Source organism: Penicillium chrysogenum, assembly GCF_028827035.1.
Source record: "Penicillium chrysogenum strain IBT 35668 chromosome Unknown utg000001l_segment0_segment0, whole genome shotgun sequence".
Lineage (NCBI taxonomy): Eukaryota > Fungi > Ascomycota > Eurotiomycetes > Eurotiales > Aspergillaceae > Penicillium > Penicillium chrysogenum.
The window spans coordinates 1,484,807-1,499,414 of record NW_026622749.1 but is presented as its reverse complement, the minus strand read 5'-3'; the positions used below and the strand labels follow the sequence as shown (position 1 = coordinate 1,499,414).

At 48.8% G+C, this 14,608-nt stretch overlaps 8 protein-coding genes across 8 annotated transcripts; 5 read left to right on the top strand and 3 right to left on the bottom strand.

Annotated features, from left to right (window-relative positions):
* Window positions 1-845: 845 nt before the first annotated feature.
* On the bottom strand, window positions 846-2,343 carry N7489_000598 (uncharacterized protein; the record flags this gene model as incomplete). Its single annotated transcript, XM_056706353.1, has 4 exons — window positions 846-909; window positions 964-1,682; window positions 1,744-1,827; window positions 1,888-2,343. 4 exons carry the CDS (start codon window positions 2,341-2,343, stop codon window positions 846-848), a joined length of 1,323 nt encoding a protein of 440 aa, XP_056570655.1.
* Window positions 2,344-2,651: 308 nt separating this feature from the next.
* Window positions 2,652-4,046, top strand: N7489_000597 (uncharacterized protein; the record flags this gene model as incomplete). The annotated part of the gene is made up of 4 exons (XM_056706352.1): window positions 2,652-2,927; window positions 2,990-3,073; window positions 3,142-3,917; window positions 3,974-4,046. 4 exons carry the CDS (start codon window positions 2,652-2,654, stop codon window positions 4,044-4,046), a joined length of 1,209 nt encoding a protein of 402 aa, XP_056570654.1.
* An 85-nt stretch (window positions 4,047-4,131) lies between these two features.
* N7489_000596 (uncharacterized protein) lies at window positions 4,132-5,541 on the bottom strand (the record flags this gene model as incomplete). Its single annotated transcript, XM_056706351.1, has 4 exons — window positions 4,132-4,168; window positions 4,229-4,971; window positions 5,036-5,119; window positions 5,173-5,541. 4 exons carry the CDS (start codon window positions 5,539-5,541, stop codon window positions 4,132-4,134), a joined length of 1,233 nt encoding a protein of 410 aa, XP_056570653.1.
* A 727-nt stretch (window positions 5,542-6,268) lies between these two features.
* N7489_000595 (uncharacterized protein) lies at window positions 6,269-7,654 on the top strand (the record flags this gene model as incomplete). The annotated part of the gene is made up of 1 exon (XM_056706350.1): window positions 6,269-7,654. The coding sequence occupies one exon, from the start codon at window positions 6,269-6,271 to the stop codon at window positions 7,652-7,654; it is 1,386 nt and encodes a 461-aa protein (XP_056570652.1).
* An 805-nt stretch (window positions 7,655-8,459) lies between these two features.
* On the top strand, window positions 8,460-11,787 carry N7489_000594 (uncharacterized protein; the record flags this gene model as incomplete). The annotated part of the gene is made up of 4 exons (XM_056706349.1): window positions 8,460-8,516; window positions 8,569-11,007; window positions 11,072-11,454; window positions 11,502-11,787. The coding sequence occupies 4 exons, from the start codon at window positions 8,460-8,462 to the stop codon at window positions 11,785-11,787; spliced, it is 3,165 nt and encodes a 1,054-aa protein (XP_056570651.1).
* A 72-nt stretch (window positions 11,788-11,859) lies between these two features.
* On the bottom strand, window positions 11,860-12,427 carry N7489_000593 (uncharacterized protein; the record flags this gene model as incomplete). The annotated part of the gene is made up of 2 exons (XM_056706348.1): window positions 11,860-12,062; window positions 12,355-12,427. 2 exons carry the CDS (start codon window positions 12,425-12,427, stop codon window positions 11,860-11,862), a joined length of 276 nt encoding a protein of 91 aa, XP_056570650.1.
* Window positions 12,428-12,679: 252 nt separating this feature from the next.
* N7489_000592 (uncharacterized protein) lies at window positions 12,680-13,573 on the top strand (the record flags this gene model as incomplete). Its single annotated transcript, XM_056706347.1, has 2 exons — window positions 12,680-13,031; window positions 13,173-13,573. The coding sequence occupies 2 exons, from the start codon at window positions 12,680-12,682 to the stop codon at window positions 13,571-13,573; spliced, it is 753 nt and encodes a 250-aa protein (XP_056570649.1).
* Window positions 13,574-13,641: 68 nt separating this feature from the next.
* N7489_000591 (uncharacterized protein) lies at window positions 13,642-14,463 on the top strand (the record flags this gene model as incomplete). Its single annotated transcript, XM_056706346.1, has 3 exons — window positions 13,642-13,916; window positions 14,045-14,189; window positions 14,350-14,463. The coding sequence occupies 3 exons, from the start codon at window positions 13,642-13,644 to the stop codon at window positions 14,461-14,463; spliced, it is 534 nt and encodes a 177-aa protein (XP_056570648.1).
* Window positions 14,464-14,608: the final 145 nt, after the last annotated feature.

Sequence of the window (14,608 nt, the reverse complement as noted above, 5' to 3'; positions counted from 1 at the left end):
TGACTAGGCCATGTCGTATCAATGGGGCATGGGCGCAATCTACATAGACATAGAGCATGGCGCAGCGCTAAACGGCGATATTTGGTTGGTGACCAGTCTGTGAGTGTACTAAATTTGACCTGGAATCACAGGGCCGGTCACGACTTTTCCTAATAGAGACAGACTTTATTAGTCTACATTAGCCGCTGCAACTGTGATTGATCGTACATGACCGAAGCTTGGGCATTTCTTCGAGGGCATGCCTTGTTACGTAGCTCTATAAATGGATCTGGGATCTGTTTGAGCTGGTGTGTATGGTGTGTGACTTGAAACAGCCACTGTGCAAGAGTATTTATTTGACTCTGAATACTATATTGTATACAGAAGATAAACCAATAGTAGCGGGGAACATGATGATGAGAAAGGAAAACAGGGAATTGAGCGGAATTCTGCTGCCTGGTCCTTTCGCCTTGGCCGGTTAGCCGGTGATATACTATGTGAATAATGACTCTTGCTCAAGTTAGAGGTCTATTCTTTATAATAAGATATCTGGACGAAGATTGAAGGAGTTTGAGGGAGTCGACCTTGGAGATCTCCCTCGGCCTCTGTGAGAACATAGAAACCGAGTTAATTGACTTGATCAAAGGCATTGAATTAAAATTGACGCCTTCATCTCGTCACAGCGCCAAGTCTCAGCCCTACGAGGCGACTCCACCATTGATGGCGATCCTTGCCTTTGGTCCTAAATATAGTACTGCCTTTGCATGTTGAATGATTATGGAGTGCTTCCTAGAAGCCTAGATTTCGTATGCTGTCTGAATTTAATGTATCTAACGGATAATTAATCGTAGCTACCCTGCACTATTCTAAACAAAGGGCGCATCGACCGCATCTGGGTGCACGTAAAATGCGATTGCGATTATCAGATACCTAAGAGAAGTCATTAGTACCGCAGGCAGCCAGAAAACTCATATGATCACTCACGTTCCAACCAATAATAACCCTTCGTAGTAATTGGATCGACCTCCGCGAATCAAGCAGTCCATAACTATTACCGATAGAAAGAATACCACAGTTTCAAAGGGACTGTAGCGCAAAGACATAGGCTGCCCAATAATCCAGCCACACATGACCAGGAACGGACTCACAAATAATGCGATTTGCAACGTGCTTCCCACAATCACACCAATCGCGAGGTCCATATTCCCCTTGATTGAGGAATTGATGACAGTATTGAATTCTCCCGCGTTACCGACAATGGGGACCACGATCAAGCCAATAAAAGCCCGGCTCACATGCCACTTGTCTACAAAGCCATCGACGCTGTCCACCAGGCGATCAGAGCAGACGGTGACCCCGAGAGTTGCAAGGATCAAAATGATGCTTGCCGACCAGGGACCCAAAACTCGCTCTTCTTCCTCTTCTTGTTTATCGTCGACGAAGAGCTCAGAGTGACTCTTCAGTTGGAAGTAGAGGTAAACCAGGTAGAACGTGAGCAGGACCACGGAGGCAGCTCGGGAGAGACTCAGGACGCTGGCTTCCACTTCGTGGGACTTGGATGGTATGGTTGAATAGAGCACGGATGGAATGATCAATGTTGCAGACGAGACCACCATCAAGGACGACAGTATCCCGCTAACATCCACGTTGCATTTCACCACATCTTTTGCATAGCCGCCGCAGAATAATGAAACGCCGAGGATCTAAATTTCGCGTGAGTAGGCAAGGCCACCTAGGTAGTGAGCATGCACCAAGAAAACTTACCAGAAGATTGCCCGACAGGATGCTGCCTACCATACTAGACTGCACAATACTGATTTCCCCCTGCCGGACCGCAGTGATCCCCACCTGTGCAGTGACCAACGTTAGTTTCCACCTTAGCAGAGGGTCAAACGTCCAGCCACTTACAATCATTTCAACTGCGTTTCCAAATGTGGCATTGATTAGCCCCCCAACAGTTTGCCCGACGCTTTTTGCCAATTCCTCTGTGGCGAACGACAGCAACGCGGCTAGAGGAAGAATCGCCAGGAAATTGAACACGAAGCCGATTGAGTCGTCCCATCCTAGACTCCCCGCAATGATGCCCAGAAACACAAACGGCAGTAGAAGATTGGAGTAGCTGCATCCTAGGGTAATCTTAAGCACACGCATAACAGAGTTGCCTAGGAACAAAGCGCGCTTCGAGTCGGGGTAGTTTGTGTAACGCAGCTCTGCGGATTCCTCCGCGTTGCTTTCGCGTTCAATCTCGTCTCTGAGCAATGCATCTTGTTCACGGGTTGTCGCGTTTGCGTCAAGCGACCCGTCCATGGTTTCAGGGTCAATCCTGCTTGGCTTTCGCAGTCGGGGGTTAGCTGTGTTATTCATTTTCGAAAGAGTGAGGAAAGAAACGGAGAATCATCGGACGAGGATCAAGGGGATGATGTATTACTCCACTGTCACTCGGCCCTAGGCGTCTGCGCATTAGCGTAACTGGTGGATTGCGTACGGAGCGGGATTGTTCTGCTTAAAGAGCCGTGCAGATAAAATACGTGTTTTGCTCAATTACGGTTTTAATTACAGCTGTGACGGTATATACTGTATGGAAATGTTACGGTCATACAGCCTCATTTATTGACCTGGATTTTTTAGAGACAGGTGAATCCTCTCAGCTTCACCCTTTCCCTCTATGGATCATGTCGCCCGATCGAGGTTCACCTATGCTGTATTGCAATTCTATCATGACACGGCTCCAACACCACCTGGGCGTCTTGTCCCTCTCGATGCCTCTTATTGGTATCACAGCAGGAGCCCTGGAGTGGAACAGTGCTGCTATCTTCGCTCTCAATATCGTCGGTGTTATTCCACTTGGATTGTGGATTAACCGATCGGTCGATGCGCTGGCTGTGGGTCGCAGCCGAGTTGTCAATGAAGTGCTGAAATCAACACTAGGAAATTCAGTGGAATTAATGGTGATATCCAGCCCTGGAGGGACTCGATCTTTCATTCAAACATGGGCTGACCATTTATCCAGATTGGAATCAATGCGATCGCGCAAAAGCGACCTCAAATCTCTCAGTCCGTGATACTTGGAAGCGTCCTAAGCAATTTACTACTGGTAAATCCCAGTATCAAGTCCAACCACTGATGCTATGAATCTCCTCCTGATACAATCTATACCTACAGGTCCTCGGCGGCACAATCTTCGTCTCAGGCTATGACCAAAAACGACTCCGATTTGATCGAACCCTCACAACAGTCCTCTCGTCCCTCATGATGGTCGTCTTCATCCTCCTCGCCCTGCCAACCATAATGGACGTCTTCCCATCCGACAAGGCCACTCCGGAAGACCAGATCCTTTTCGTCCAACGTATAGCAGCCATTGTCCTCGTTGTCCTGCTCCTCACCTTCCTCATCTTCCGCCTCGGCACCCATGCAGCCATGTTCGCCAGCACCCCGTTCAGCCAGCGAGACCAAGCCCGTAGCGGCCATCAGTCTCGCCAGAGCCAAATAATCGAGGCCCAAATCCCGCAGCCGTATATCGGCAAGGGTCCGGCAGCTATAATCCTGGCAGCTGCGTCCGCTTCTGCTCTTGCATGCACTTATTACACAGTCAGCAGTTTGGGCGGGGTTGCTTCGATTACGGGTATGAACCAATCTTTCCTTGCCGTGACGCTTGTTCCTCTTCTTGGGAACTCGGTCAAGTACCGCTCCGTTGTTGTCGGGTCCCGATCTTACAACCAGATCGAGCTTGGGATCAGGGCGGTTATTAACAATGTGTTGCGCGTTACTATGCTTATTGCACCGCTGCTGGTCCTCGTTGGTTGGGCTTTTGATCAGCCGCTTATTCTTAGATTCGACGGGTTTGAGGCTACGACACTTTTGCTTGGTGTCGTGGTTATGACTTACCTTATTTCTGACGGGCGGAGCAATTACTTCGAGGGGTTAATGTTGATTGGAACGTGAGTCGCTCGCACTGCTCTGTTGGGGTTATTCTGACTTTGGTTTCTTTTAATAGATACGTAATCATTGCGTTCTCGTTCTTTGTTAGGCCTGAGATGCCGATGAATGTGATTTACCTAGGTGTCTAGATCCGTCCAGTCCTAATATATCGCATTATTCGTTATTTGGAATATCCCCTAACGATGTGCCGAGCCGTCAAAACCCTTGAGCTATCTAGCGTGCGTAGAGTGCCACAACTAGACTAGAGTACCTATAATACGCATCAGTAAAAGCATCGTCAAAACTCAGTAAGGCGCCCCAGAAAACTTACAGAGCAAGGAGCATGGCACCATGGATGTAAGCGTACTGTCCATCACGAAGTAGATGGTTAACTACCAGAATGGCCAAAAACATGGCAACAGTCTGAAATGAGTCAAAGAAAAGCGTCATCGGCTCAGCAATGCACCAGCCGATAATCACCAAGAATGGTATGACAAACAGACCAATCTGCAAGAGACTGTCGATGATAACCCGGATTGCAGAGTCTGTGTCTCCTGTACGAGATGCCGCAATGACAGTAACCCCCTCGGTGCTATTGCTAGCAATTGGAATGAAAACGATCGCGATAAATACTTCAGAGACACCGAGCGTTAGCGCCATGTCTTCAACGCTTTCAAGCAGGAGTTCTGTGCAAAAGACCGTTGCGGCCACGGCTGTTGTCAATCGGATAATTGACGAAGCTAAGCTGCCTTTGCTGGGGGTGGATGATGCATCTGCGTTATTTTCATCGTCACCAGCTTCGCTCTCATTTGACAGGAAAAGATGTTTATGCGTCCCGAGATAGAAGTAGAGGTAACCTCCATAGAGCGTGAGGAGCACTGATGACGTTCCTCGTGAGAAGGATAGCACTCTGTCGTCAATCTCGGATACTGGGAAAGTCGAGTAGAGAGCCGTCGGGAGCAGCATTGTCACAGCTGTTATCATCATCAGAGAGGACAAGGTCTTTGCAAGAGCGCTGTTAAACTCTAGAACCTCTTTGTTGTACGAAGCTGTGACGAGGCAACAGCCGAAGACCTAGATGTGGCTGTCAGTCGGGTGATATCGCCACCAGTGGAACTTTCATAATGTGAGAGCTTACGAGCAGAATATCTGAGAGGATACTGCCAACCATGACAGATTGTGCAAATGGGATCTCGCCGTGAACCAGAGCGAGAATTCCCGCCTAGGCTGAGTGAGCATTTTTGTAAGATATTTGGGGCAATAATTTTGACTTACCGTGAGCTCTACGGTATTTCCGAATGTGGCACTGAGTAGTGCGCCTTGCAGCTCGCCGAGATGCGCAGCGAGTTCATCGGATGAAATAGATATCGACTCGGATAGGAAGATAATAGCGACGATATTCACCACGAGGACTATGGTCGGGTTCCAATGAAATATCTTTGCAAGTCCGGCCAGAGGTAGCAGCACCATTACTGGCCATCCATGATTGATATTCAGTTCTTTCAGTCCTGTTTGCGATGGCATCTTGAAGAAGCTCTGGATGCGAGTCCAAGGGTCTATATCTTCGCCATGGATTTCCTGTTGATAGTGATGACTAGACTCTGGTCCACAGGACTCTGGCTGCCTGTCTCGGCGAGACAGCATGGTGAATCTGGACAAAGTTTCTCAAGGTTCGAGTGTTGAAGCTTAAGAGCGATGCGACCCAACTTTGGAAGGACCGGGGAAACCTTGGAACGGGGTGTTTCAAACGATACCACGGTACAAATACGGGTACTAGTACGGAGTACCTAGGTAACTTTCAGCCCTAATTAAAGTTACAGCCCTATTACTAGCGCCAAACAGACGTGTGTCATCTCCACTGGGGAAGGGGGATAGGGCTGAGCCGGCATTTAGCCGTCTTACACTTGCAAGATGTGTGTAAATAACAGTATCCAGCTTTCCAGGCAACAGCATTTCTCATATTTGTCTCAGCCTTACAGGATTTCTTGCAGAGGTGAGCTATAAATATGACCTGATACTATGTGGCATGACGATCATCTTAATTTACACGAATTATTACTCGGGGAACACAAGTCTCCGTTGACCCCTCTCTGCTCTGTATTGTCATTAATCGGCGCATTAATTGGTGCATTCGCGTTCTCCCCACACCCACCCTTGGCAATGCGTTCGCGGCTCACAATTATTATCTTCCTCTGAAAGAGTCGCATGCCGGTCGCGCAGTCTCCTCATCACGATCAACCCCATCTATTGACAACCCAAAACATTATCCGATACGGGTAAGTGATTAAGAACACGCCTATCAGATCATCTACACAAACAAACAACAACCTACCCCGGAGTTGAATGATCCTTGCTGTCCTGCCTGTGATCTATGGACAAACACCCTCCCTCCCTCGAGTCGCTCCAGAGGGAGGTCAGTGAACTCAAAGCCATATATCATGGCCGAGGCTGGACGACTGAAGCAACAGACCTGGAGTCGGCTATGACGACAGCGGGGAATCGGCTATTCGGCAAAGATGCGGATTCTGACGCAATGACGATAATGCTCGAGGAGCTAGCCGCATGTGTGAAGACATGGCTGCAGGCCAAATCATGGATTGTCGCCGAAGATCTAGGCACTCTGGTGCTGGACGCCTGCGAGAACCTAAAGGGAGAGCAAGATTTAATGACTATGACAGCGATGCACAATCTCGCTTCGGCGTATTGGGGCCGAGGGCAACTGGATCAGGCTGCTGCTCTCGCTTCCCGGGTGACCAAGTTGAGACAGAGGATCCTTGGCGAGGAGCATCCCCAGACGTTGACTTCAATGACGAATTTAGCGTCCACATATCGGAGTCAAGGGCTTTGGGGTAATGCTCAAAAGCTTGATTCGAGGATATTTGAGATGAAGACGAAGACTCTCGGTCCCAGCCATCCATCCACCTTGGGCTCGATGTCTAATCTGGCTATATCGTATGCCCATCTCGGTCGGTATGAAGAGGCCGAGTCAATTGCGCGCCAACTGGTCGATCTTGGGGAAAGGGAATTACCTCCAACCGATGCTTCGCTGTTAAACTGGAAACTCACTCTGGCATCGACTTATCGAGACCAGGGGAGGCTAGACTCCGCTGAAAAACTAGAACGAGAGGTTGTCGCTGTTAGTCGGGAAATACTTGGGACGAATAATCCCTTCACCTTGACTTCTATGGCCAACCTTGCCTCCACATACCGCGAACAGGGCCGATGGTCGGATGCTGAGCGCCTTGAAAAGGAAGTCGTCGCTATCAGCGAGACCGTGCTCGGCGAAACGCACCCCCAAACCCTGATGTCCATCAGCAACCTTGCCTCGACATATCGCAATCAAGGTCGGCTCGAAGAAGCCAAAGACCTCGGTGGGAAAGCAACAGCCGTCATGAAAGAAGTCCTCGGGGAACGTCATCCACATACACTGGTTGCCATGGCGGATCTTGCAGTGACATACCAAATGATGAGGCAGTCACCAGATGCCGAGATCCTGGCCGCCCGCTCTCTGCGTTTGATGGAAGAGACAATAGGTAAAGACCACCCACACACACTCAGCGCGATGGCGAATCTGGGCTTTATATACCAGTCGCAAAGCAAGTGGAACGTCGCCGGTGGAATGGCCGAAACAGTGTATTCTCGCAGAGAAAAGGCATTCGGAACGGACCACCCAGATACCGTGGCGGCGCTGGACGATCTGAGGAGAGTAGCGTGGGTAGAGGCGGCGGATCAGAATTCACAGCGTACGTTGAATTAGACTTTCTTTTGAACGTGGAGAGGCGTTGTGGAATATTGTCAGCATCGTTAGTCTGTATCTAGCCAGTGTTTGCCAGTGTTAGCCATTTCCAATCAGATTTTTCTGGGCTTGTGTTCATTTCTAAAGTTTTGTTGGCCCCGACGCACCTCTTTTGAACCACTTTGGTCAGGGGGCAGTAAGCCTCGGGCATTAACATGGTATTTAGTCTTGCACAGCCTCCTTCCCAAGACTTTGGACTGTCAAAATCTTCCCGCGTGATCTCTGGGTTTGTTTTGTGGGAATACAATAGGTAGTATAGCCTTATGAGAAACTCAGTTGCCTGCTCTGGTGGACTTTGGTTGTTTGTTAAGCTGCATATCTCGCGCGGGCGTCCTCGTATGGCTAATTGTGATAGGCACTGGTCAAATAGCGCCATGACTAGTCAGAAGAACTAAGTAGGAAGCCCCGTATTAATGACCCAGTGAATATGTAAACCCCGATTTTATTGATTAATACCTCTAGAATGTCCTCCGTACAGAATAGCAAGGTGGCGTGTGTTCCAGACCCAAACAGATATCTCTTGCAAAAGTATACTGGATTGAAGCAGAATAATCTCCGTCTGAGTCAATCATATATATGGTTATAATATGTACTGCTATCCTGCCTCATATTCTACATATGTATCTTTAAATTCTCCCAAGATACGCCAAGTGGTATTTTACAGTTCCTTCCTTTTCTTTACCCGTATTCGTATTTCACCAAAAGCACATGTGCACCTCCTTTCTGATTTTATCCATCTGATTCCCCCGATGACATTTTCCATGAAATGACGCCGACTTTGGGAGCCAATGGTTCTCGCATATCTGCTTTTTGGTTGCGAGTAGTAAGTTCAACGATGGTGAGGACTGGAAATGCGTCTGACTGACGGTACTCAGAAGAACCCGCGATCAAAACGTGCCACGGAACAGTCCACCCAATGGACTTCTTCGATTTTTTCCCTAGATCCTGACGCGTTAGGCGATCTTGTACAATCCAAAGATGCCCAGGGATTTTATGCCCTCGGCGGGGTAAAAGGTTTGGAGGAAGGACTGCGAACCGACGTCCACTCCGGTCTGAGCCTGGATGAGACCTACCTGGGTGCTCCTGTGAATGTCGCAGCGAGTACTACAAGCACCGCGCCGACAGAAAAGATTGCTATCTCTGAGCCCCCTGTCTCGACAGACCTTGGTTACGATGCATTCGTCGACAGAAGGAAATTCTTCGGGGACAATCGCCTACCCATAAAACCATCCCCGAGCTTCCTGTCGTTGATGTGGGCAGCCTACAACGATCATGTCCTGTTCCTTCTAACTGGGGCCGCTATTATCTCGCTTGCTTTGGGGCTGTACCAAACATTCGGAACCAAGCATGCTCGTAAAAGCCCACCCGTTGAATGGGTGGAGGGCGTTGCCATTCTCGTCGCTATCATTGTCATCACTCTCGCCGGTGCCGCGAACGACTATCAAAAGGAGTATAAATTTCGGAAACTCAATAGAAGACAGCAAGACCGCAATATCTGGGTCCTTCGATCTGCGAGGATTCATGAGGTTCCCATATCCGAGGTTCTTGTTGGTGATATCGTCAACATCAGTCCTGGAGATATCGTGCCTGCTGATGGCGTGTTGATAAGGGGTCATCAGGTCAAATGCGATGAGTCCTCGGCAACTGGCGAGTCCGACCCGGTCGATAAGAGCACTATCGATACAACTCGTCCTGATAGCTCTCCTGATATCGACCCTTTCATCCTCTCTCATACCAAGATTGTGGAAGGCGTCGGTGAATACCTTGTCTTGGCTACAGGCACAAAATCAAGCTACGGAAGAATCCTTCTCTCTCTCAACACCGACCCAGGGTTCACTCCGCTTCAAGTACGGCTCAGCAATCTTGCAAAGAACATCGCCCGCTTTGGTGCACTTGCTGCACTTGTGCTGTTTGTAATCTTGTTTATTGAGTTCTGTGTAAACCTCCGGAATAGCACCCAATCCGCCTCGGAAAAGGGACAATCTTTTTTGAATGTCTTCATTCTGGCCTTGACTGTTGTTGTGATCGCAGTCCCTGAAGGACTTCCCTTGGCAGTTACGCTTGCGTTGTCATTTGCTACTACTCGAATGATGAGAGACAATAACTTGGTTCGACAGCTCCGAGCATGCGAAACTATGGGACAAGCCACGGATATCTGTTCAGACAAGACGGGAACGTTGACACAGAATGAAATGACTGTTGTCTCAGGTTTCTTTGGTGCTACCTCACAATTTACTGATCGAGCTAGCAGCCCAGACATTGTGGGTGAAGAAAATTCCTCGCCAGTGGCAAAATGCATCAGCCAACTCTCGGGTCAGTCGAGGTCGCTTCTGAGGCAATCTATTGCTATCAACTCGACGGCCATTGAAAGCCAATATGCCGGGAATCGGCAGTTCCTTGGGTCCCAAACAGAGGCCGCCTTACTGAGATTCTCCCAGGACTATCTTGAACTAGGTCAGGTTGACCTTGATCGTGCTAGCGCAGAAATTGTGGACCTTTTACCTTTTGATGCTTCTCGCAAATACATGATCACAGTTGTCAAACTAGCCAGCGGGTTATATCGATTATACGTGAAGGGTGCCCCTGAGATTCTCCTTGGGAAATGTGTGGCCACAATTGCACAGCCGATGCAAGGGCTTGGTACTGCTTCAATCACGGGGGATGACATTGAACAAATACGCCACAGAATCGCTCAGTACTCCTCGCGATCCTTGCGCACGATTGCGATTTGTTTCCGTGATGTGGAGGATTTACCCTACAGGGACGAGGATGGAACTGTCGGCTTCGGGGAGCTGATGAAAGAGCTCACATTTCAAGGAATTCTGGGTCTACAAGACCCTCTACGGGCCGATGCTTGGGGTGCTGTAGATACCAGCCATAAAGCAGGTCTCACTGTGCGCATGGTTACCGGTGACAACCTTCTAACGGCAAGAGCGATCGCAGAAGAATGTGGTATCATCAAGGGTCCAGATGATCTTGTGATGGAAGGCGATAAATTTCGTGCGCTAGATGCATCACAGCAGAAGGAGATAGTTCCGCACCTCAAGGTTCTTGCTCGATCTCGGCCAGATGATAAGCGGGTTCTGGTCCAGCGTCTGAAGGACCTTGGGAGAGTTGTTGCTGTTACTGGCGATGGTACCAACGATGCCCCTGCCCTTGCAGCTGCTGATATTGGGTTCTCGATGGGAATATCTGGGACTGAAATTGCTCGTGAGGCTTCCTCTATTGTCCTGATGGACGATACATTTTCTTCAATTGTCAAGGCTATCATGTGGGGAAGAGCAGTCAGCGATGCTGTCAAGAAATTCTTGCAGGTAAGCTAGAGGCTCTAAGAACTAAGAGTATAGATAGGCGGTTGACCTAATATGTTTTTTCTAGTTCCAAATTACCATCACCTTCACCTCTGTGGGCCTGGCATTTGTCTCGGCGGTAGCCAACTCATCGCAGGAGTCGGTTCTCACGCCAGTGCAGCTCATGTGGGTAAACCTCTTTCAAGATACTCTAGCAGCTCTGGCGCTAGCAACCGACCCCCCTCCTCGCCGGATCCTTGACCGCAAGCCCGAACCAACATCTACACCTCTGATTACTCCTACCATGTGGAAGATGATCATTGGTCAATCTGTGTATCAGATGGTAGTAACACTCGTTCTGTACTTCGCGGGCTCTTCTATCTTCTCCTATCATAGTGATCTTCAAACATCACAGTTACAGACTGCTGTTTTCAACACATATGTCTGGATGCAAATATTCAACATGTACAAGTATGTTGAGGTCTCTATCTTTATTTTGTCTTACTAACCCAATAAAGCAATCGACAAATTGAGCGATCATTTAACCTCATCGAAGGGATTCATCATAACTGGCTCTTCATAGCAGTCACCTGCGTCATGACGGGCGCTCAGATTCTAATAATGTTCGTCGGCGGGCGGGCATTCTCAATCACGAAGTTGACTGGCGATCAATGGGCATATTCAGTCATTCTCGGTGCAATATCTATCCCCATCGGGTTCCTTCTGCAAGCTATTCCCACTGTCATTGTCGAGAAACCAATGGCAGGTATGGGGAGGCTATGGAGCCGCTTGCGCCGTCGGTAATATTCCCTCCTTTTCCTTTTCCTTTCTTTTTCTCCATTAATCGCGCGAGCGTCTTTGAACCTTTCATGGCCATCAAGACGGAATAGCCGCAAATTGGTCCTTGAATACCCACTCCTTTCTAGCATCCACTTGTTCAATATCGTAGTCCCTTATCAGGGTTGCCATTAGTTTGAGTAACTCAAATTGGGCAAGATTGCGGCCGGGACATTGGTTGCACCCAGCTCCCCATTCCCCATTATTATTGAGTTCAGACATCTGGTTCACATAATGGTAGACTAGTAGACTGAAGATTGAGTACCAGGGCCCTTTTTGCACGGTTGTTAATATTGTGTGTGTTAAAAATAGGATACGTACACTTTAGCTATATTTGCCTGGAAAAGCTGCTTTGTTGCTTCTGGGTGAGAGATACTGACTTCATTCTCTGCAATGCGCACAAAATATCCTGCCATACGTCCCAATTAGTTGGACTGGGCAGGCCAAAGGTATATGCCCTCGGTCTCATTTCAGAACACGAAATCAATTCTTCAAATATCCCATGGGGCACCATGTCCTCTTCTGAATACTCACCGGCCTTCTTGGCGGAGGATCGCCGCCAGCGGGCGATTGTAGGCATGGTCGTTGTGACAATGCTCTCATTCATTGTAGTTGTGGTTCGCCTTATGCTCGGGGGTGGCTGATTCATGAGCTGGGATGGGACGATCTCATAATCCTGGTCGCGCAGGTAAGTACAAATATACTTGGGATCCGGTCATTCGTATTACGGGAATTTCACATCCATATAGTTGGCCAGCTGGATAGTCTTGGGTCTTTCATTAGTGGTCATCCATTATGGCTCCGGTCAGCATCTTGCAGCATTGATGAGCGGTCTGGGGGCTTTGTTGCCCATGTATAAATGGCTTGTTGGAGCTCAACTTGTGTATATGTTCAACATGTGGCTGTGTCGCATCTCCGGCATCGCCTTCTATGCGCGACTCAACTAAATGCCGCGATTCACCCTCTATCTTCGCATTTCTTTTGCTTTTGTGACGGTTGTGTACGTAGCGCAGACACTCATCGTCGCTCTGCAATGTGTTTCTCTCGCTGCTCTGTGGAGCGGCGCAGAGGGCAGATGTATGGGCTCAGGAATTGTCTTCATTTCGACTTCAGTACTCACCATCCTCTGAGACCCGCTTGTGCTGCTGTTGACAATGAATATTGTCTTCTCGCTTCAGGCAAAGTTAGCAAGGAAGCTAGCCCTGGCGCTTGTACTTTGCGTGGAAGCTTTGTAAGTTCTCTTGTTCTTTTCGTCGTTAACAGTGAGCGAGATGGAGTGGCTGATACCTATATCTTTGGTGCTGTTGTGTAAGTATTTGTCACTTTCCCAGTCATGGTCTGCCAACTCATAGACTATATAACGTCCATTCTCCGCATGGTGTCTATGGTAACCGCCCTTCAACAACCGGATGACGCAACTTGGTATTTCTCTGACGTGATGGTGTGGTCCACCACAGAAATTAGTACTGCCATCATCGCCCTTTCTCTCCCAGCGTTACAAGCATTGTTTGCAGTCTGGAGCAAGAATCGTTCGACGATGCATCACAGTGACATAGATAATACAGGAACAATTGGCCTTGGGTCGATTCCTCCGTCGGTAAAGCAGCCTATATTTGACGAACATGATATCCATGAGACAATCGACGTGGACTGGACCAATCCAAGCCAGAAGACGCTTTGGGGTGTCAAGGATGGGAATGTTCGATTTGGGGATATGGTTCGCATGGGTGTTGAGAGGTCCCTGTCTCGGTAGACGAGAGTTGGTGAAGTACCTTCTGTGTCTATTGGGTTAATGGTTAACTCCAAAAGGAAAATGTCTCCATGTGGCTGAATGAGAAGCATGTCTTGGCATTCCTTCCGTTCCATGATGGTCTAGCCAATCAATTACTGTTCGGTTTGCCCGCCTCTGGACAAAAGACCTTTGGGTTGGAGATCCCACCGGAACGCCCGGGGACTCCTAGGGTTCAGCGTGGCAAAGTCATCGCTATGCTTGGCCTGTCAGACGGATATATCCGTTTAAAGAACCAGGTTGGGGTACACCACATCATACAACATACAACATACGAACTTCGGAGGGCAACTGCCAAAAGGACGAGGTCTGGCTAGATCGGAATGAAATAACCTCCTATGTTACAGCTGAAAAGCCTCCTTGGGAATAGATTGACGTAACTGGTTCGCCCTTGTGACGGAGCTGGGTAATTGCGAGTCAGGCTAAACTGGCCAGATCGGAGAATTGCACTGATGCGAACCAGGAGGCGAACGCCGCTGGTGAGTGGGGCCAATCATGCGAGAAATTCCCGCATATCGAACTTCTACCTACTGAATACGGAGTGCGTGGGTTTCAGATGTTGCGGTTCGCCCGGGCCGTGGTATGTCTTATTATGCTCATTGCCCGTGAGCGAATCGACTTATTGCACAGCCAACCTCATGGCTGTCTTGGTCAAACTCCCTTGGAATCAACAGAAGTAAGACTCACTCCTTACATATGTACTTTCCAATCCTCTTTTTTTTTTTTTTTTTTTTCTTTAGCCATTGCCTACTTGCCCACTTGCCAAGAGAGCAGATTCCTACAACGTTAATAGAGCACGTGCTCTGACCTCAGAGCCTGGTGAAACCTGGAAGCGAGAAGTTACAGTCTTCTAGAACAGGAAGCCATGCGACAGGGACAATCTGGGCATTCCCAGGGATAGCGAGATAGGCCTCTTATACACCCACGTGTAGACTTACTGTGCTCTCATAGGTAAAAGCGGACCCGGCCCCACCCCCGCCAAGAGCCGCAACCATCCAA